A 16926-nucleotide genomic window follows, 5' to 3' on the forward strand; every position below is an offset into this window, starting at 1 on the left:
AATCGGGAAAGCACACGTGGATAATGAGGGGGCGTGGCACACATCGGGAGCGGACGGAGCGGGACGTGACATAACCCCCCCCCAAAGGCGCGCACACCGGGCGCGCCCGAGAGGAGGCGACGGACGGGACGAAACCGGGGAACAGGACCTGAAAGACAAAAGGCAAAACATCAACCAAAAGCAGGGAACAAGACAGAGACACAAAACAGGAACAGGGACGAGACGAAGGACAGAACCCGACAAAGAACAGGGAAAGCGGACAGACAGACCAGGAAGGGAGACACAGAAGGGGAGACAGGCGGAACAAAAGGGCCAGGAGTGAACGGAGGAGGAACAAAGGGACGAGGAGCAGAGACAGGCGGGACAAACGGAAAGGGAGGAGGAACAAGGGGAGCACGAGGGAGCCCAGGCGGGCGACGGGCAGCGGCCGGAGGGGCCGCAGGCGGGAGGGAGAAGGGAGCTGAAGGGGACCACCCAGGGGCCAAGGGAACGGGACGAGGGAGTGACGGAGGGGACACGGAGGGAGCAGGAGGGAACACCAGTGCAGGCGGGCAGGAGGGGGAAGCCGCGGCAGGCGGAGGCGCAGCCGGAGCCGGCGAAGGCGCCGTCCGACGCCCAGCCGGAGCAGGGGGGCCCGGAGGCGACCGACACGGAGCCGGAGGAGGGACCGAGGACCGACACCGAGGATCCAGGGGGGGACCCGGCGGCGACCGCCGACCCCGAGCCGGAGGACCCGCAGGCAGCCACCGAGCCACAGCCAGGGGCCGAACGGGCGAGCCAGGGGGCAGGGCGGGCGGGACCCGGGCCCTACGCCTATGTCCCCGTCCCTTGCCGGATACAGAGAGGCGGGGTCCTGGGGGGCGTCGGCTTTGCCGGGGTAAAGGCGAGTGAGTCAGATCCTCCCTGGGGGCAACAGGCGAGGCTGTAGGTAGGGCAGCCAAAGCCGCGGGCGTGACGGGAGAGGCGGCCTCGGACAGGGCCGCGGGCGTGTGGCCAATAGGGGGCGCCACCGCAGCCACCACCATCACACGGCCAGTAGTAGGCGCCACCGCGGCCACCACAGTCACTTCAGGAGCCGGCAGGACAAGCAAGACCGGCAGTTCAGGTGCCGGCAGGACAGGCAAGACGGGCAGGTCATGAGCCGGCAGGACAGGCAAGACGGGCAGGTCATGAGCCGGCAGGACAGGCAAGACGGGCAGGTCATGAGCCGGCAGGACAGGCAAAACGGGCAGTTCAGGTGCCGGCAGGATGGGCGGTTCAGGTGCCGGCAGGACAGGCAAGACAAGCAGTTCAAGTGCCGGCAGGACGGGCGCCGCTGTCCCGTGGTCAGCAGGGGCCGTCCTGGAGGGTGTCGCCACCCCGCGGCCAGCAGGGGGCGCCTCGGCGGGCGCAGCCTCCACGCGGCCAGCAGGGGGCGCCGCAGCGGGCGCCGCCATCACGCGGCCAGCAACCGGGACTGCAGGCTGGGTAGGCGGGTCAGGCAGGACAGGCGATGCCGCTGGCAAGGCGGGGGCAGCTGCAGCGGGCAGAGCGGCGGCATCAGCAGCAGGCGGTGCCGCGGGCAGAGCGGCGGCGTCAGCAGCAGGCGGGGCCGCGGGCAGAGCGGCGGCGTCAGCAGCAGGCGGTGCCGCGGGCAGAGCGGCGGCATCAGCAGCAGGCGGTGCCGCGGGCAGAGCGGCGGCGTCCGCAGCAGGCGGTGCCGCGGGCAGAGCGGCGGCGTCCGCAGCAGGCGGTGCCGCGGGCAGAGCGGCGGCGTCCGCAGCAGGCGGTGCCGCGGGCAGAGCGGCGGCATCAGCGGGCAGCGCAGCCGCGGGCAGATCGGCGGCGGCAGCAGGTAGCGCAGCCGCGGGCAGATCGGCGGCGGCAGCAGGTAGCGCAGCCGCGGGCAGATCGGCGGCGGCAGCAGGCAGCGCAGCCGCGGGCAGATCCGGAGCCTGCAGGTCCGGTACCGGCGGCAGGAGAGGCGCCGAGTCGGTCGGCGAAGCCCCTTTACGGGTTCTCGGCACCCGCGGAATCGCGTCCCACACCGCTGCGATCCTCGCACACTCCAGGCGGCCGTCCTGAAGAGGCGAGGCAGATGGTCTCTGGGGCAAAGCGGTGGTGAAGACTTCCGGGGTTTGCTGAGCCAGGAGGGGCTTTTCCTGAGCCTCTGCCATAAGAGGCACCGCGGCGAGGTAACACGCCCCTAGGGAAAGCGTCGGGGCGGTTTCCACCCCTTTTCCCCGGCGTTTCTTCTTCTTTCGCCGCTCGGTTTCTGTAGGAGGAGGCGGGGTGGCCTCCGCACAGGTGAGCAGCTGGAGCCTCTTCTCCTCAAACCGGAGGTCCAGTTGCCTCAACAAGGAACGCACCTCCGCTATGCTGCGTTCCTCGGTTTGCGGCTGTACGCCCTGGAGGAGATCCCAGCTTCGGCTCACCAGGTCGGTCATGACGGGGTCCTCCTGGACCTCTGGCTGCTTTCGCCAGTGCGCTACTTCGTGCAGCAGGATGAGCCAGACATCCATCCCCTGCTGCGCAGCATTGTTGGAGAGACTTGTCATTCTGTCACGTTCGGCTTAAGGCGAGCAGGGAAGCAAGCGAGCGGAGCCAAACTCACGGGTAGAATGAGGGTTTATTGGCGAACGGACGGACAGGTAAGGACATCAACGGACAATACAATGACAAGTCTGGGGTACATCGACTGAGACACGGACTAAATGCACAAGACTAGGCAAACGAAACAGGAAACAGCTGGGCACAATCGGGAAAGCACACGTGGATAATGAGGGGGCGTGGCACACATCGGGAGCGGACGGAGCGGGACGTGACACTGACAGTAACCCAATGGTATTGCTGAATGGATGCCTTTTCTTTAGAAAACGTAATAAAATTGGGGTGTATATCAGTCTTGTGTACCCATATTGCTTATCAATGGACTGTGATATATGTACAGCATTTTCTAAAAAAAAAAATCACACCAAAATAATAGTTAAGAACTTTTATTTGCACAACATAAACAATGTTTATGTTGTGCGGTTTGGCCCAAGATAAAACAATCGGTCGTCTGTCAGAAACAAATATAATTTGCTTCATTTAGCACCACAGAACACAGCTGCCATAACTGACAGGAGTGTGTGGTAATTACACCAATACAATTAAGAAATGAAATGACTAAGGAGAAAAAAAGCAGGCTTAGTTTAAGTAACTTCACAGCACATCGAACTGGGAGTAGTACATAAAGTAATGTCACCTTTGATTGTAAAATTTATGGCCATACCCTGTATTTTACGTCGCTCCTTCTGAAGCACATTGGGCATTAAAGGCCTATGCGAAATAAAATCTTTTAAAGTCGAAGGACTCCATCATTATCAGGTTAAATCTTCCCTTTCCTCTCGCTGTCAACATTCCCATCAAAAATCAACAGAAGACGAAATGTGACGCGATGCCGTAAAAATAGCACGCCTCCTTCCAGAGGTGGCAAGCGTGCGCATGCGTAGTAGCGGGAGTTACATTTTCGGTAGGTGTAACATTTTCGGTAGTGACAAGGTGTAACATTTTCGGTAGTGACACATCCTTCTAAACATACGGCACGTAACACTTACGGCACGTACCCGAAACTTACGGCACATATCCCTTACGGTAACCCAAACTTACGGCACGTAACACCACGGTGCTAAAAAATTTTGCGCCCGGGACACACTGGATGTGCGGCGAAAAATATAATTTAACAGATTAGAGCGGCCACATGCCTGGGCGAAATTTCGGGGCCAACGCCTCGCGGCAGCGGCACCGCATCTAGAGTCATGCGCGCAGTAAGCGGTTCTCTACGGAAGCGTATTGCATTCATCTGAAAAACAATCAATTCTGTTTTTTCCGAATTAATGAAATAACCATCCTGTTTTTCTGAGTAATATTTTTCTGTTTTTCATGTTGCACGATCTGTGTAGTTTAATCCGCTTTTATTGATGGTTTGTAGACGGTATTATCATTAGTTTGCCGACTTTGCGCGGCACCTATTCCGCCCCGGAACTGCAGTGTTTCTCCCGGATCAGTAGATACAGTATGACACGCTTCACGGAAATAAGCCGATGGAGTCGAAGAGAGGTCGGGCAAGATGGCGGCCGTGTTACACTACTTTTTCCGTGGTTAAAGAACAATATGGTTTTCTTCTCACCTTGTTGTTAATAAACGATTTCTTACCTAAATCTTGGAAATCAACAAAGACGGATTTTGTTTTTTTCAACTAGAATTCCCTTGCCTTAACGCGTTTCCTCAACGATTAGGCACTTAAAACACTCGCTCGAGCCGATCGCCGATCGCGTCGCCCCTGATGACGTCATCATTTTAAAAAGAGCGTATCGGTAGGATTCTAAAATTTCCTCTTTTTGGGGCTAGCACTGCACGAATTTACGTTAGATGGGCACCATCTTGGACAGGAGAGCCTCGATTTCAAAACAATTTTTATCCGATCAATTTCCGTGGTGTTTTCACAAAGTTCTGTTTATCACAAACTAAAGGTAAGGTTTACCCCTCCCAAAAATAGTCAGTAACCCCCCAGGCAACCCAGATTCACCTCCAGGCGCATTCTTTGGTTTCTAAACTACTTATCTGCAAAGTTTCACAACAAAATTCAAGCGGGATCTTGCATCCCCAGCCCGGGTCTTTTAAGGACACAATGCATTATGCGTGAGCTGCCAGACGAAAATACGGTCAAAAAAAAATTCACTATCTCGATGATATATGGCCGCCATTATGAAACACGGTGTGAGTGTTCAAATATAACTGGTAACCCAAATGCACCATACCACAGTGAATTCAGTCATAGAAAATGCACATTCATTGCTTTTTCATCATTTCCTCCCTTCAGAATCCATGAGAAATTGACCCCTAATGATCTTGACCTTGTCATCCCACAAAGGTTATCGAAGTGGAATAAGATGCTCCAACCTTCTGACATGGCCCCCTCCAAATTTCATTGCAATTGACTGATGTTTAGTGTACTATATATTGTATCATATTGTTGCAGTGTCTTGAAGACAAACCTCTAATTCTTATCACAATTTTCTTTGTTCATTAATGGAAATTGCATTACAACAAAAGGCGGCTAAGTGGCACCTTTAAAAAGCTCTAGATCAGGAACTACTGGACCGATCTTGACAAATGCTTCTGTTCTCATGCTCTTTGCAATGAACTTATTTGTCAGGCATATAGTGCCTTCTGGCAGAATCCTCTTAAGTGCCTACAACGATTAGCTTGACTTTGCAAAGCACGAATATACAACGCACCTGCTAATGGCTGATAAAAGACCAAGAGAACAAGACAAAAAGAAGCCATCTAAGGCGCTCTTCTCCACTTTAAACAACGACAAAGGAAATAAAGAAATCATGAAGACTGCAGAAATACACTCCTACGCCATGACATCTCTAGACCTTGCCCCTCTCCCAGTGTCTGCCCCGGGGACGCCAGCTCCAAAGAAAGGAAAGACGGAACCTACTCTCGGTGAGCTGCAAGATAATATTGTGAGACTTTTAGCTGATAAAATTAAAGAAAACACTAACCATCTTGCCGTTCTAATACGGAAAAATACTGACACAATTGAAGCTTTGAAAGAGACAACTGAATTTTTGTGTAAGGATATGCAAGAGATGAAAGCAGAGCTGGTAATAGTAAAACAAGCAAGTGTCGCTCAGCACAGTAAAATTAATTGGATGGAAGACAAATTAAATGAAATGGAAAGATACCAAAGGAGGTGGAATCTAAGGCTATACTGTACGGGCTGCCGGAACGGGAAGGAGAAGATGTGAAGCGCCGGGTGGTGGATGTCTACCGAACCGTGATTCCAGATACAAAAGAAGACCCACGGTATCTAATTGATGTGAGCCACAGAATTGGAAGAAAAGAGGAGAATAAGTGCCGGCCAGTGTTGATTAGATTTGCGATCAGATCCGCTAAAGATTTGCTGTGGAAGAGTGCAAAGACGTCAGAATTCCTTAAAGAGGAAAAACTACGATTTGGAGAAGATCTAACAACAAGGGACAAGGAAGCCTGCAACAAGCTGTGGCCCCAGATTGAGGAAGCACGCAAGCAAGGAAAGAAAGCCTTTTTCATAGGAGCCAGGGCCGTTATTGAAGGGAAAGAACTTCGAACATAATTTGAAATTATTTATGGTTATTAATGTCGATCGTTCCCCTCTAAATTACCTTGAATTTAGTCTTTTTTTGTTTTCCATAGTGACAGGTAAGATTTATTCTAAACAAATGGTTTCTTTGTTTTGTTTGCAAGGTGTTTGGAAGACCATTTATATCCTTCTATATGACTTTATCAATATATTCCTTTAATGTTAGGGGTATTCGTGAGCTAACCAAGAGGAAAGCTATTTTTTTATTTTGTAAAACCTTCAGGGCAGATTTCATTTTTCTGCAAGAAACACATGCTTTAGCATCTGACTTTAATTTTTGGAAAACTCAATGGGGTGATAATATATGGATGGCATATGGTAACAATCATTCAGCAGGAGTAGCAATATTAAAGGGTTCCTTTCGAGGGAAAACTCTTAAATATATAAATGATGTAAATGGCAGATGGCAGCTTTTGGTTATAGACTATTTAGATAATATCTTTATTTTAGGCAATATATATGGGTATAATAGCAATTCAAAGAACAAAATTCTTTTCCAAAAATTTGAGGAGGAAATCAATGTTCTTTTATATACATTTACGAATGCTAAACTTATATTAGGAGGTGATTGGAACTCTATTACAGATCCTACCAAAGACTGTGTTCCTGTGCGCTCATTAAATGGTATGTATGGAGAATTCAATACCTTGTGCTTACATTTAAACTGCTGTGATATTTGGAGAATTAAGAATCCTCATCAGATTCAGTTTACATGGAATAACAAGGATTTATCAAGGAGATCGAGGATTGATTTTTGGATTATATCTGAAGAATTGGTTGACAAAGTCAAAGAGGTCACAATTAAGAACATAAGAACATAAGAAATTTACAAACGAGAGGAGGCCATTCGGCCCATCAAGCTCGTTTGGGGAGAACTTAGCTAATAGCTCAGAGTTGTTAAAATCTTATCTAGCTCTGATTTAAAGGAACCCATGGTTTTAGCTTCCACTACAATAGCAGGAAGACTATTCCATACTCTGACTACACGCTGTGTAAAGAAGTGCTTCCTCAAATTTGTTTTAAAATGTCCTCCCGCTAATTTCCACTTATGGCCACGAGTTCTAGTATTTAGACTAATATTGAAATAGTCATTTGGCTGAACGGCATCCAGACCCGTTAGAATCTTATAGACCTGAATCATATCCCCCCTTAGTCTCCTTTGCTCAAGGCTGAACAGATTCAGTTCCGCTAACCTCTCCTCGTAAGACATTCCTCTAAGACCAGGAATCATTCTCGTAGCTCTTCGTTGCACCTTTTCTAAGGCAGCAATGTCCTTCTTGAGGTATGGTGACCAAACCTGCACACAGTATTCTAGGTGGGGTCTTACCAAGGAATTATATAAATGTAACATCACCTCCCTTGACTTAAACTCCACACATCTAGAGATATAACCCAACATTCTGTTCGCCTTTTTTATTGCTTCCCCACATTGGCGAGAGTGGGACATGGAAGCATCAACATACATACCGAGATCTTTCTCGTAATCAGCTACCTTTATTTCAGTGGAACCCATAAAATATCTGTACTGTATATTTCTGCTCCCTGCATGGATTACCTTACATTTATCTGTGTTAAATTTCATCTGCCAAGTATCAGCCCATTCGCTAATTAAATCCAGATCCCGTTGGAGCCTCTCTGCTGCTAGATTAGTATCTGCTACCCCGCCCACCTTAGTGTCGTCTGCAAATTTAACCAGTTTACTGTATGTATTCGTGTCAATATCATTAATGTAAATTAGGAACAATAGTGGTCCTAAAATTGAACCCTGCGGTACCCCACTATAAACGGAGGCCCACTGTGACATAGTGCCTCTAATAACTACTCGCTGCTTCCTATCAGTTAGCCAGTTTTTGATCCAAGCTGCCACAGTTCCTAAAATTCCTGCAGCTTTAAGCTTTAACAAGAGCCGTTTGTGGGGGACAACATCAAAGGCTTTCTGGAAATCTAAGTAAATCACATCATAGGCCTTTTTGTGATCAATTTCACTTGTAGCTTCCTCAAAGAACTCAAGCAGATTCGTTAAGCAGGATCTACCTCTCCTAAATCCATGTTGGCTATCCTTTATAATGTTATTTGCATCTAGGTAATCTACCATTTTCACTTGAATTATAGCTTCCATTATTTTTCCAGTAATGCTAGTTAAACTGATTGGCCTATAGTTTGCCGGATTACTTCTATCCCCTTTTTTGAATATGGGTGTTATATTAGCATGCTTCCAATCTGATGGTACCACACCCGCAGATAACGATTTCTGGAATATTAAAGTCAAAGGTTGGCTAATAATATCCCTCATCTCTTTCAAGACTAAAGGTAAGATGCCATCAGGCCCCTGTGATTTATTTATTTTGAGTTTAGCTAGGCTTAGTATCACATCAACCTCAGTTATACATATATTGGTCATAGACGATGCTGTATTCGTATTAATTGGTGGTAAGTTACTTGTGTTCTCTATTGTGAACACCCTTGAAAAATAATCATTAAACTCATTTACCATATCAATTTCGTTATCAATTATAAGGCCCTTACTATCCTGTAAATTAGTGATTTCAGCTTTTAGTGCTCTCTTGGAGTTAAAATATTGGAAGAAACCTTTACTGTCATGCTTAGCCTCCAATGCAATTTTTCTTTCTACATCCCTCTTTGATAGCCTAATGTCATTTTTTAACTCTGCCTGTAGACTTAGATACTCCTGCTTGATTTTGAAATCATTAGTTATTTTCCAGTTGTGGAACAGAGCCCTTTTCCTCCTGACTTTATTCTTAATTTCCTTAGTAAACCACCTTGGTTGTCGTTTCCTAGATTTAGTTTTGCTGGAAACAGGTATGAAGTCCTCTTGCACTTGCAACAATGTGCTTTTGAAAAATTCCCATGCCTCTTCTACTGTTTTGCTATTTAACTCTGTCCAGTTTACAGTTTCTAATTTCCGTCTCATACCATTAAAGTTAGCCTTCCTAACATTGTATACTTTTAATTTAGACTTTGCTCTTTGGACACTAAAATTAACCTCGAATTTAACCATGTTATGATCACTACCGTACAATGGGTCTAAAACCTCTAATTTTCCAATCCTATCCTGGTTATTACAAAAAACAAGATCAAGAAGGGCTTCTCCCCTGGTAGGAGTATTAACAAACTGAGTAAAAAAACAATCCTGTACTAATTCCACCATCTCAAGTTCATTTACAGAAGAGCCAGAGACTGTGTCCCACTGTATCCCAGGTAAATTAAAATCACCCATAACCACCACATCATTTTTATTACTCATAATCCTGATATCATCATATAATATTCTGCTTTCCTCTACAGCTACATTAGGTGCCCTATAACAAACCCCGACAATTAGGCCATTTGAATCTTTAGCATCAAGTTTGATCCATACAGCTTCTGAATTTTTATTTTTATCAGTGAGATCCCTTGCCTGCAAGTTTTCTTTTACGTATACTGCAACACCACCTCCCTTCTTGCCTATCCGGTCTCTACGGAACAACGTATAACCATCCATATTATATTCATCACCATCATTGTCACTCATCCATGTTTCAGTTATTCCTATAATGTCGTAATTTTCTGTAGAAATTAAAGCCTCTAAGTCATTAATTTTGTTTCTAATACTCCTAGCATTCAAATACAGACCACAAATGGTAGGCCTTTTACAGTGTCTACTTTTAATTTTTATTTGGGCTTTCCGTCTCTCCCCACATAAATTCTTAACTGACCTCCCTGCCCCCCCAGTCCCTAGTTTAAACATTCCTCAACTATTCTGCACATACGCCTCCCCAATACACTGGTTCCCCTATGGTTCAGATGCAACCCGTCCGGCTTGAACAGGTCCCACCTGTTCCAGAAGGTCTTCCAGTGCCCCATAAACCTGAACCCCTCTTTCCTACACCACCATTTTAGCCACGCATTTAATCCCCTTATCTCAGCTAATTTTGCCTGACTTGCACGTGGCACGGGAAGTATTCCAGAGAATACCACCGTGGATGTTCTGCTTCTAAGCTTATCCGCGACTTCTATAAATTTATCTTGCAGAACAGCCCTTCTGCCCTTTCCTATGTCATTGGTGCCAACATGCACCACGACCACTGGATCCACCCCGGCTGGGGCCAAAAGCCTGTCCACTCGATCTGGAAGGTCCCCTACCTGGGCACCAGGCAGGCAAGACACCGTACGGGACCCTCTATCACGGGTGCACACATAACTATCTACACCTCTTATAATTGAATCCCCAACTACCACAACCTCCCTCCTACTAGGGTTAGGTGGCTCCTTGGTGCCCAAGGGCCCACCTGCCTCCCCAGTCTCTTCCGGCTCTAAAGCTGGAAGCACCTGAAAGCGGTTAGAAACCGTTACTTCAGGTGATGCCGCCTCTGTGAACTGTGTACGTCCTTTTCTACCTCTACGACCTACGTTCACCCAGCTCTCTCGACCTACCTGTTCATCATTCTCCCCCCTCCCCGCTTGTGACGTACACATAGTCTCCCTAGAAGGCGTATTAACTCTCTCCTTTAACTCATTGCTATGCTGGATGAGAGCCAGCCGCTCCTCTAGGTCACGAACCTGGACCATGAGTGAGTCAACTAACCCACATCGCTCGCAGACGAAGTCCGACTGGAGGCAAGCATCCAGAAGGGCAAACATCTTGCAAACACAACACTGAGCTGGCCCCATAATTACCTAACTCACTATGTTCCCGTCCTTTACTCCCAGCCCAGTATATTAATAGAGAATATATAAACTTTTAGTTGATCTAATTAACGTATAGTTAAAACAAAGTGCCGAGTACACTAAAACACTAAATTAACACTTGCGTTAAATCGGTACTTTATTATAAATTATCCGGCAGCGTCAGCGATAACAACCTTTAAATTTAACTTTTAAAATAACCAAATTTACAATTACTTACCCGAGATTAACTTCCTGCTGAACCACGTTTAGCTTAAACTAAAGCGAAGTTGCTCTAGGGAGGCCAAAAAACCACAAAAACCCTCTCAAAGCAGGCTACTGCCGGAGCGGGAAAAAAAGTGGAAAATGTCCTCCCGGCCCCGACTGGCGACCGAGCAAAGCTCCGGAGCAACTGACCTTTTAGAGTTAATGTTACCGATGTTCGATAATATTACCCGCGGGTGTTTGATGCGAAGGACGCAAACAGAAACGCCACTCGCGCCCGCAGCTGTCGGTAACACTCACAAGGACAGACAAGTACACACGTAAAAATAAGAGTAAAAAATGAAAACAACAACAACCACCCACGTAACCGTGCTGGCACACAAACGCTCAAATATACTTTACAGATAATTCAAATCAAATCAACCGCTTCAACAGGCACACAACACAACCCGTCCGGCTTGAACAGTACAGCAATCCCAGCAGCCTCTACAGCAATCCCAGCATTAATTAATCCTTCTATATTTACAGACCACCGATTAATACAATTGACGATTTGTCTAGGAAACTCTATTTCTAAACGTAATACAGGCTATTGGAAATTAAATAATATGCTTTTAAATGACAAAACTTTTAAAAACTTGGCCATAAATACCTTAAAAGAAAACTGGAATCTAGCTCAAAAAAATAAATCATATGGTACTTATTGGGAATATGCCAAATTTCAAATCCGAAACATAGCAATTAGACGGGGAAAGGAAATAGCAAAATTAAAAAGAATAAAACAAGATCAGATAATCAAAGATATCCATATATTATATGGAAAAAGTAATCTCTCCCAAAGTGATAGCAACAGACTTACAGAATTACAATTAGATTTGGATAACATTTATCAAAATTTGGCCCAAGGCGCTTTTATTCGTTCTAGAAGAAAATGGTTAGAACAAGGTGAACAAAATACTAAATATTTTCACAACTTGGAAAAAAGAAACTATTGTTTAAATTCTTTAAATAAACTTCAAATAGATGGACAAATCTCAGACGACCCTAAAATAATTTCAAATTGTGTTCATAAATTTTATAAAAATCTATACTCTCAGCAGGATGATCTGTATGAGGGGTCATCCTTTTTCTCTCTCATCCAACATGATGCACCTTGTATAACTGAAATGGAAAAAGAACTTTGTGATAAGGAATTATCTTTAGAAGAAATTAAAAATAGTATTATGCAACTTAAGGACAATCGATCTCCTGGTAACGATGGCCTAACCAGTGAATTTTATAAAACATTTAATGACATTATTTCCAAATTTTTACTAGATGTTTATAAGGAAGCCATAGCATTTGGAAAAGTCCCTCCATCTTTACGTCAGGGTTTGATTACTTTAATCCCCAAACCTGGCAAAGACAGATTATCTCTTGATAATTGGAGACCGATAACTCTAATTAACAATGATGCCAAACTACTGGCACATGTTTTTGCGCAAAGATTGAAATTTTGCTTAAATACAATAATTGATGACTGTCAGTCTGGCTTTATGAAGGGGAGGCACATAGGTAATAATATTCGATTAATACTGGATCTTATTGATTATAGTGATTATGTAACAGATAGTGGTTATATTCTATTTGCTGATATCTATAAGGCATTTCATACTGTAAGTCACAAATTGTTATTTGATTGCTTGGATTTTTTTGGATTTGGTCATTATTTTAAACGGGCAATTCAAACACTATACAATGATTGTAATAGCTCTGTTAAGTTGTCTCATGGGACTACTAGTAGATTTAACATTTTCAGAGGAATTAAACAGGGTGATCCTGCAGCTCCCTTTCTATTTCTTCTTGTTATGCAGACGATGGTCTTGCATATATACAAAAATTCTTTTGAAGGTATTAAAATTTTAGACAAAGAAGTAAAATGTTGTCAATTAGCTGATGATACTGCCTTCTTTATAAAAAACCACGACGATGTTAAAAAAGTTATAAATTGCCTTGGAATATTTTCTGTGACTTCAGGTTTAACTTTAAATCTTAAAAAATGCAGTCTCTTTCCATTAAAAGAAAACAGGCATCATTTAACAGAAATTGATGGTATTTCTGTTAAAGAAGAGGCCACATATTTAGGAATTACCATTTGCAGGAGCCAGGCAGCGAGAACTGGTTTGAATCTTACTCCAATATTACCAAAAGTCAAAGGCAGATTTGATATGTGGCTGATGAGAGACCTGTCTCTCAGAGGCCGAATTCTCCTATCAAAAACTGAAGGTCTATCAAGATTAGTATACCCTGCTAAAGTTTTATATGTCCCAAAGTCATTTATCAAACAAACTCCTATTTATTAAACTTCATTTGGAAAAATAAACCCCATTACTTGAATAAAAAGATTTTATGCAATTCGTTTTCTCAAGGAGGCATGGGTGTACTTGACTTTGACTCATCCAATATAATATTCAAGGTGAACTGGATTAAACAGTATGTTAAAAATAAAAATAAGCTATGGTACTTAATTCCAAATCTACTTTTTGAAAAAGTTGGTGGCATTGAATTCCTCCTAAAGTGTAATTTTTCTGTGAGTAAACTTCCAATCCAATTATCTAATTTTCACAAGCAAGCACTTGAATCCTGGCTTCTTATATATAATCATAATTATTCTCCCTATAGACAACTAATCTGGAATAATAAATATATCAAATTTAAGAATAAATCCCTTTTCTTGCACAATTGGGTTAAAATCAACATTTTATTAGTGTCCCAGCTGTTTAATCAAGAAGGGCAATTGCTCTCATATTCTGAATTTCTGACCAAATTCAATGTTCCAATATCTCCTAGAGAATTTCCTATCGTTTTTGACGCAATTCCTTCAGGTCTTATGCGACTTTTGCAAGATACCAACATACCAAACGGACTGCCAATATCTAGAACAGATATTACTATTAATGGTATTAACATAAAAGACAGGAAATGGAATAATAAATTTATCAGAATATTACTGCATAACCCTATTACCTTACGATCTAAATTCTTTTGGAACTCCCAGTTTGAAAATATCAATTGGAATATGTCATGGACTTTAAGCAATAAATACTGTGTAACTAATAAAGTAAAAGAAATTCAATTTAAAATTTTACACTTAATCTATCCCACAAACACACAGTTAAAGAAATACAGAAATGAAATATCTGATCTTTGTTCCTTTTGTGGTATCTGTACAGAAACTATCCCGCATTTGTTTTATGATTGTTTACATGTCAGATACTTTTGGATTGAGATAGAACATTTGTTTGAAACGTTGTCTGGCTGTAAAATTCTTTTAGATAGGAGAGATATTCTATTCTATTATGGGAAAAACGACTTAAATGGGAATTATGTTTTTATTTTAAATCTGTTTATTTTATATGATAAATTTTATGTTCACAAATGCAAATGGTCCTCAAAGAAGCCTAATATATGCCAGTTTAAGTTGGAATTGAAATTTTATTTTAACACGTTGGATGGACTTGAAAGAAACCGAAAAGCTGTTAAAACTATCAGTTTATATAAGGCCCTGAAGAATCTTTTGTAAATGAGAAAGAATATATACCCCTTTTTCTTTAAAATGCAATTTTGTATTTGTTATGTGTTTTACATTGTTTGTATACTGTTAAAAAAGCAATAAAAAAAAAAAAAAAAATAAGCCGATGCATGTGAAATGCATTCAGAGCGGCTTTGCTGTGACTAAAGACCATGTCAGACAATCGCTGCAAATACTGGATCCTCATGGAGCGTAACTCCGGCGCCGGAATCGTCTTCGGTGGCGTTTGTATCAGAATCCAGGTCCAAACCTTTATTAAATATCACTTTAAATATGTAATAATATTACTTATATTCTGTTATCGATGGTCATTTTCAAAGGTAAATACAGGTAGAAATACAGAGAGCAGCGAGGCGGCCGTTGTGTCCCGGCTTTAGCGGGTAGAAGGAAGTTCGTCTTTAAAGTAAATACACTGACTTTTAGTATTAATATCTGGTGCTGTTTTGTGGTAAATATGCTTGTGCTGAATGTGTCTGATGAATGTCGCTGCTTTGTAATTTTATTTACCCGTAATTAAGCTGTTAGTTTAGCTCGCGCCGCATTTTGGCGGCTCTTCCCGCCCGCGTCGCGCGCCGTCCGTATGTTTTTGTACAGAAACATAAAGTACAGGCTTCCTGATGGTATTAATAATTCTCCCTCCTGCATACAGACTCCTGCCAGCTGACGCTGGACCCCAACACAGCAAACAGACGCCTGTCTCTGTCAGGGGGGAACAGGAAGGTGACATGGGGGGAAGAAGAGCAGCCATATCCTGATCATCCAGAGAGATTTGACCGCTGGCCCCAAGTTCTGTGCAGAGAGAGTCTGACTGGCCGCTGTTACTGGGAGGCTGAGTGGGATGGATATGGAGCCCTGATAGGAGTGACTTATAAAGGGATCAGGAGGAAAGGATGGAGTGACTGTCGGCTTGGATACAATGACAAGTCATGGATTCTGAGCTTTGATCCTCACAGTTACTCTGTCTGGCACAATAATAAACAGACTCTCATACCCATACGGCCCTCAGGCTCCCGCAGAGTAGGAGTGTATCTGGACTGGGGGGCTGGTGCTCTGTCCTTCTACAGAGTCTCCTCTGATGGACTGACCCCCCTGTACAGATTCACCTCCTCATTCACTGAGCTCCTCTATCCAGGGTTTGGGGTTTATAGAAACTCCTCAGTGTCACTGTGACGTGTTGCTGGTTCTCCTGGCAAAAGGGTAAAATCTCTGCTTTTTAACCTTTATAATCCTTTTTACTCTGAAATGTATGTTTGACAAAAATAAGTTTTTCTCCCTGAATAAAATGTAACTAAATGTAATCCTGATGAGGGGGGGGGGGGCTTTCCCCCTCCCCTGTATATGTACATTTTATATATTTATGTCTATTTACTGTATTTCCTCCCTGTACAATGACAATAAAGGCTTTCTGTTCTGTCCTATTAATGTCCTGCTTCAGCGTCACCCAAAGCATAACTGAGTCACATAATGAAACCACAGTCTGCTGGATTAAATTAAATAAATTCACTTTACTACTGACACAATGAGAGTAAATCAGTGTAAATAATGATCATTTAACTGGAGACATAACAGAAACATGTAATTATATCCTGTTACTGCTCTTGTTCAGTGGATTAAATTAAACAAAATTATTAATTTATGTGATTAAATAATAAAATGTCTTTTATTAGATAAATACGCCCCCAGCCCCCCCACTGTAAAAGATCTGGTTATGTCCCCGTCGGACAGAAGGGGCAGATGCCCAGGCACCCTTCCCCCCCCCCCCACTATAGAAGGTCTGGCATCACCCCCGTCGGTCAGAAGGGGCAGGTGCGCAGGTACCCTTACCCCCCCCCCCCCCCCCCCCCACTTTAAATGGTACCCCCCCACGTGCCTGACAGAGAAATTGATACATAGATACTGAATCCATTGTGTCCGATCGGCAAAAGCCACTAAGTTTATCTACACACATTATTAATAATAGACGTGTAATAATATCCACAGACATCCATTAAGCAATCCGCCATTGGATCCATTATCTATTGCAGATTCACATTCTATACAGTGACTTTAATCAGTTATAATGTGTCTCAAGCTGCTGCCATATTTCTGACATCCACTGGACACGTTAATTCACAGAACAAGCGATCCTTCCAGAAACTGTGTACTTTTCAGGGAGGCCACTAGGTGGAGACAAAACAGATTACTGAATAAAAGAGGTTCAGAATTAGATTATAATCATATTTATACATTTTTATCGGCACGGTTTGTTGTATGCCAGTTTGTAAATAGCAGTCATTTGCGTTCTTTCATAATAAAAAAACAAATAAATCAT

At 43.8% G+C, this 16926-nt stretch overlaps 1 protein-coding gene across 2 annotated transcripts in view; it reads left to right on the plus strand.

Annotated features, from left to right (window-relative positions):
- The window catches only part of LOC140582249 (NLR family CARD domain-containing protein 3-like), a 136764-nt gene extending 120731 nt beyond the window's left edge, over positions 1-16033 (plus strand). For both annotated transcript variants that reach the window (XM_072706483.1, XM_072706481.1), the window contains one exon: positions 15265-16033. In XM_072706483.1, the coding sequence (XP_072562584.1) occupies positions 15265-15785 (521 nt within the window). In that variant the 3' untranslated portion in view covers positions 15786-16033. The remainder of the gene's footprint in view (positions 1-15264) is intronic.
- Positions 16034-16926: the final 893 nt, after the last annotated feature.

The sequence above is a fragment of the Paramormyrops kingsleyae genome, chromosome 24 (assembly GCF_048594095.1).
Source record: "Paramormyrops kingsleyae isolate MSU_618 chromosome 24, PKINGS_0.4, whole genome shotgun sequence".
Lineage (NCBI taxonomy): Eukaryota > Metazoa > Chordata > Actinopteri > Osteoglossiformes > Mormyridae > Paramormyrops > Paramormyrops kingsleyae.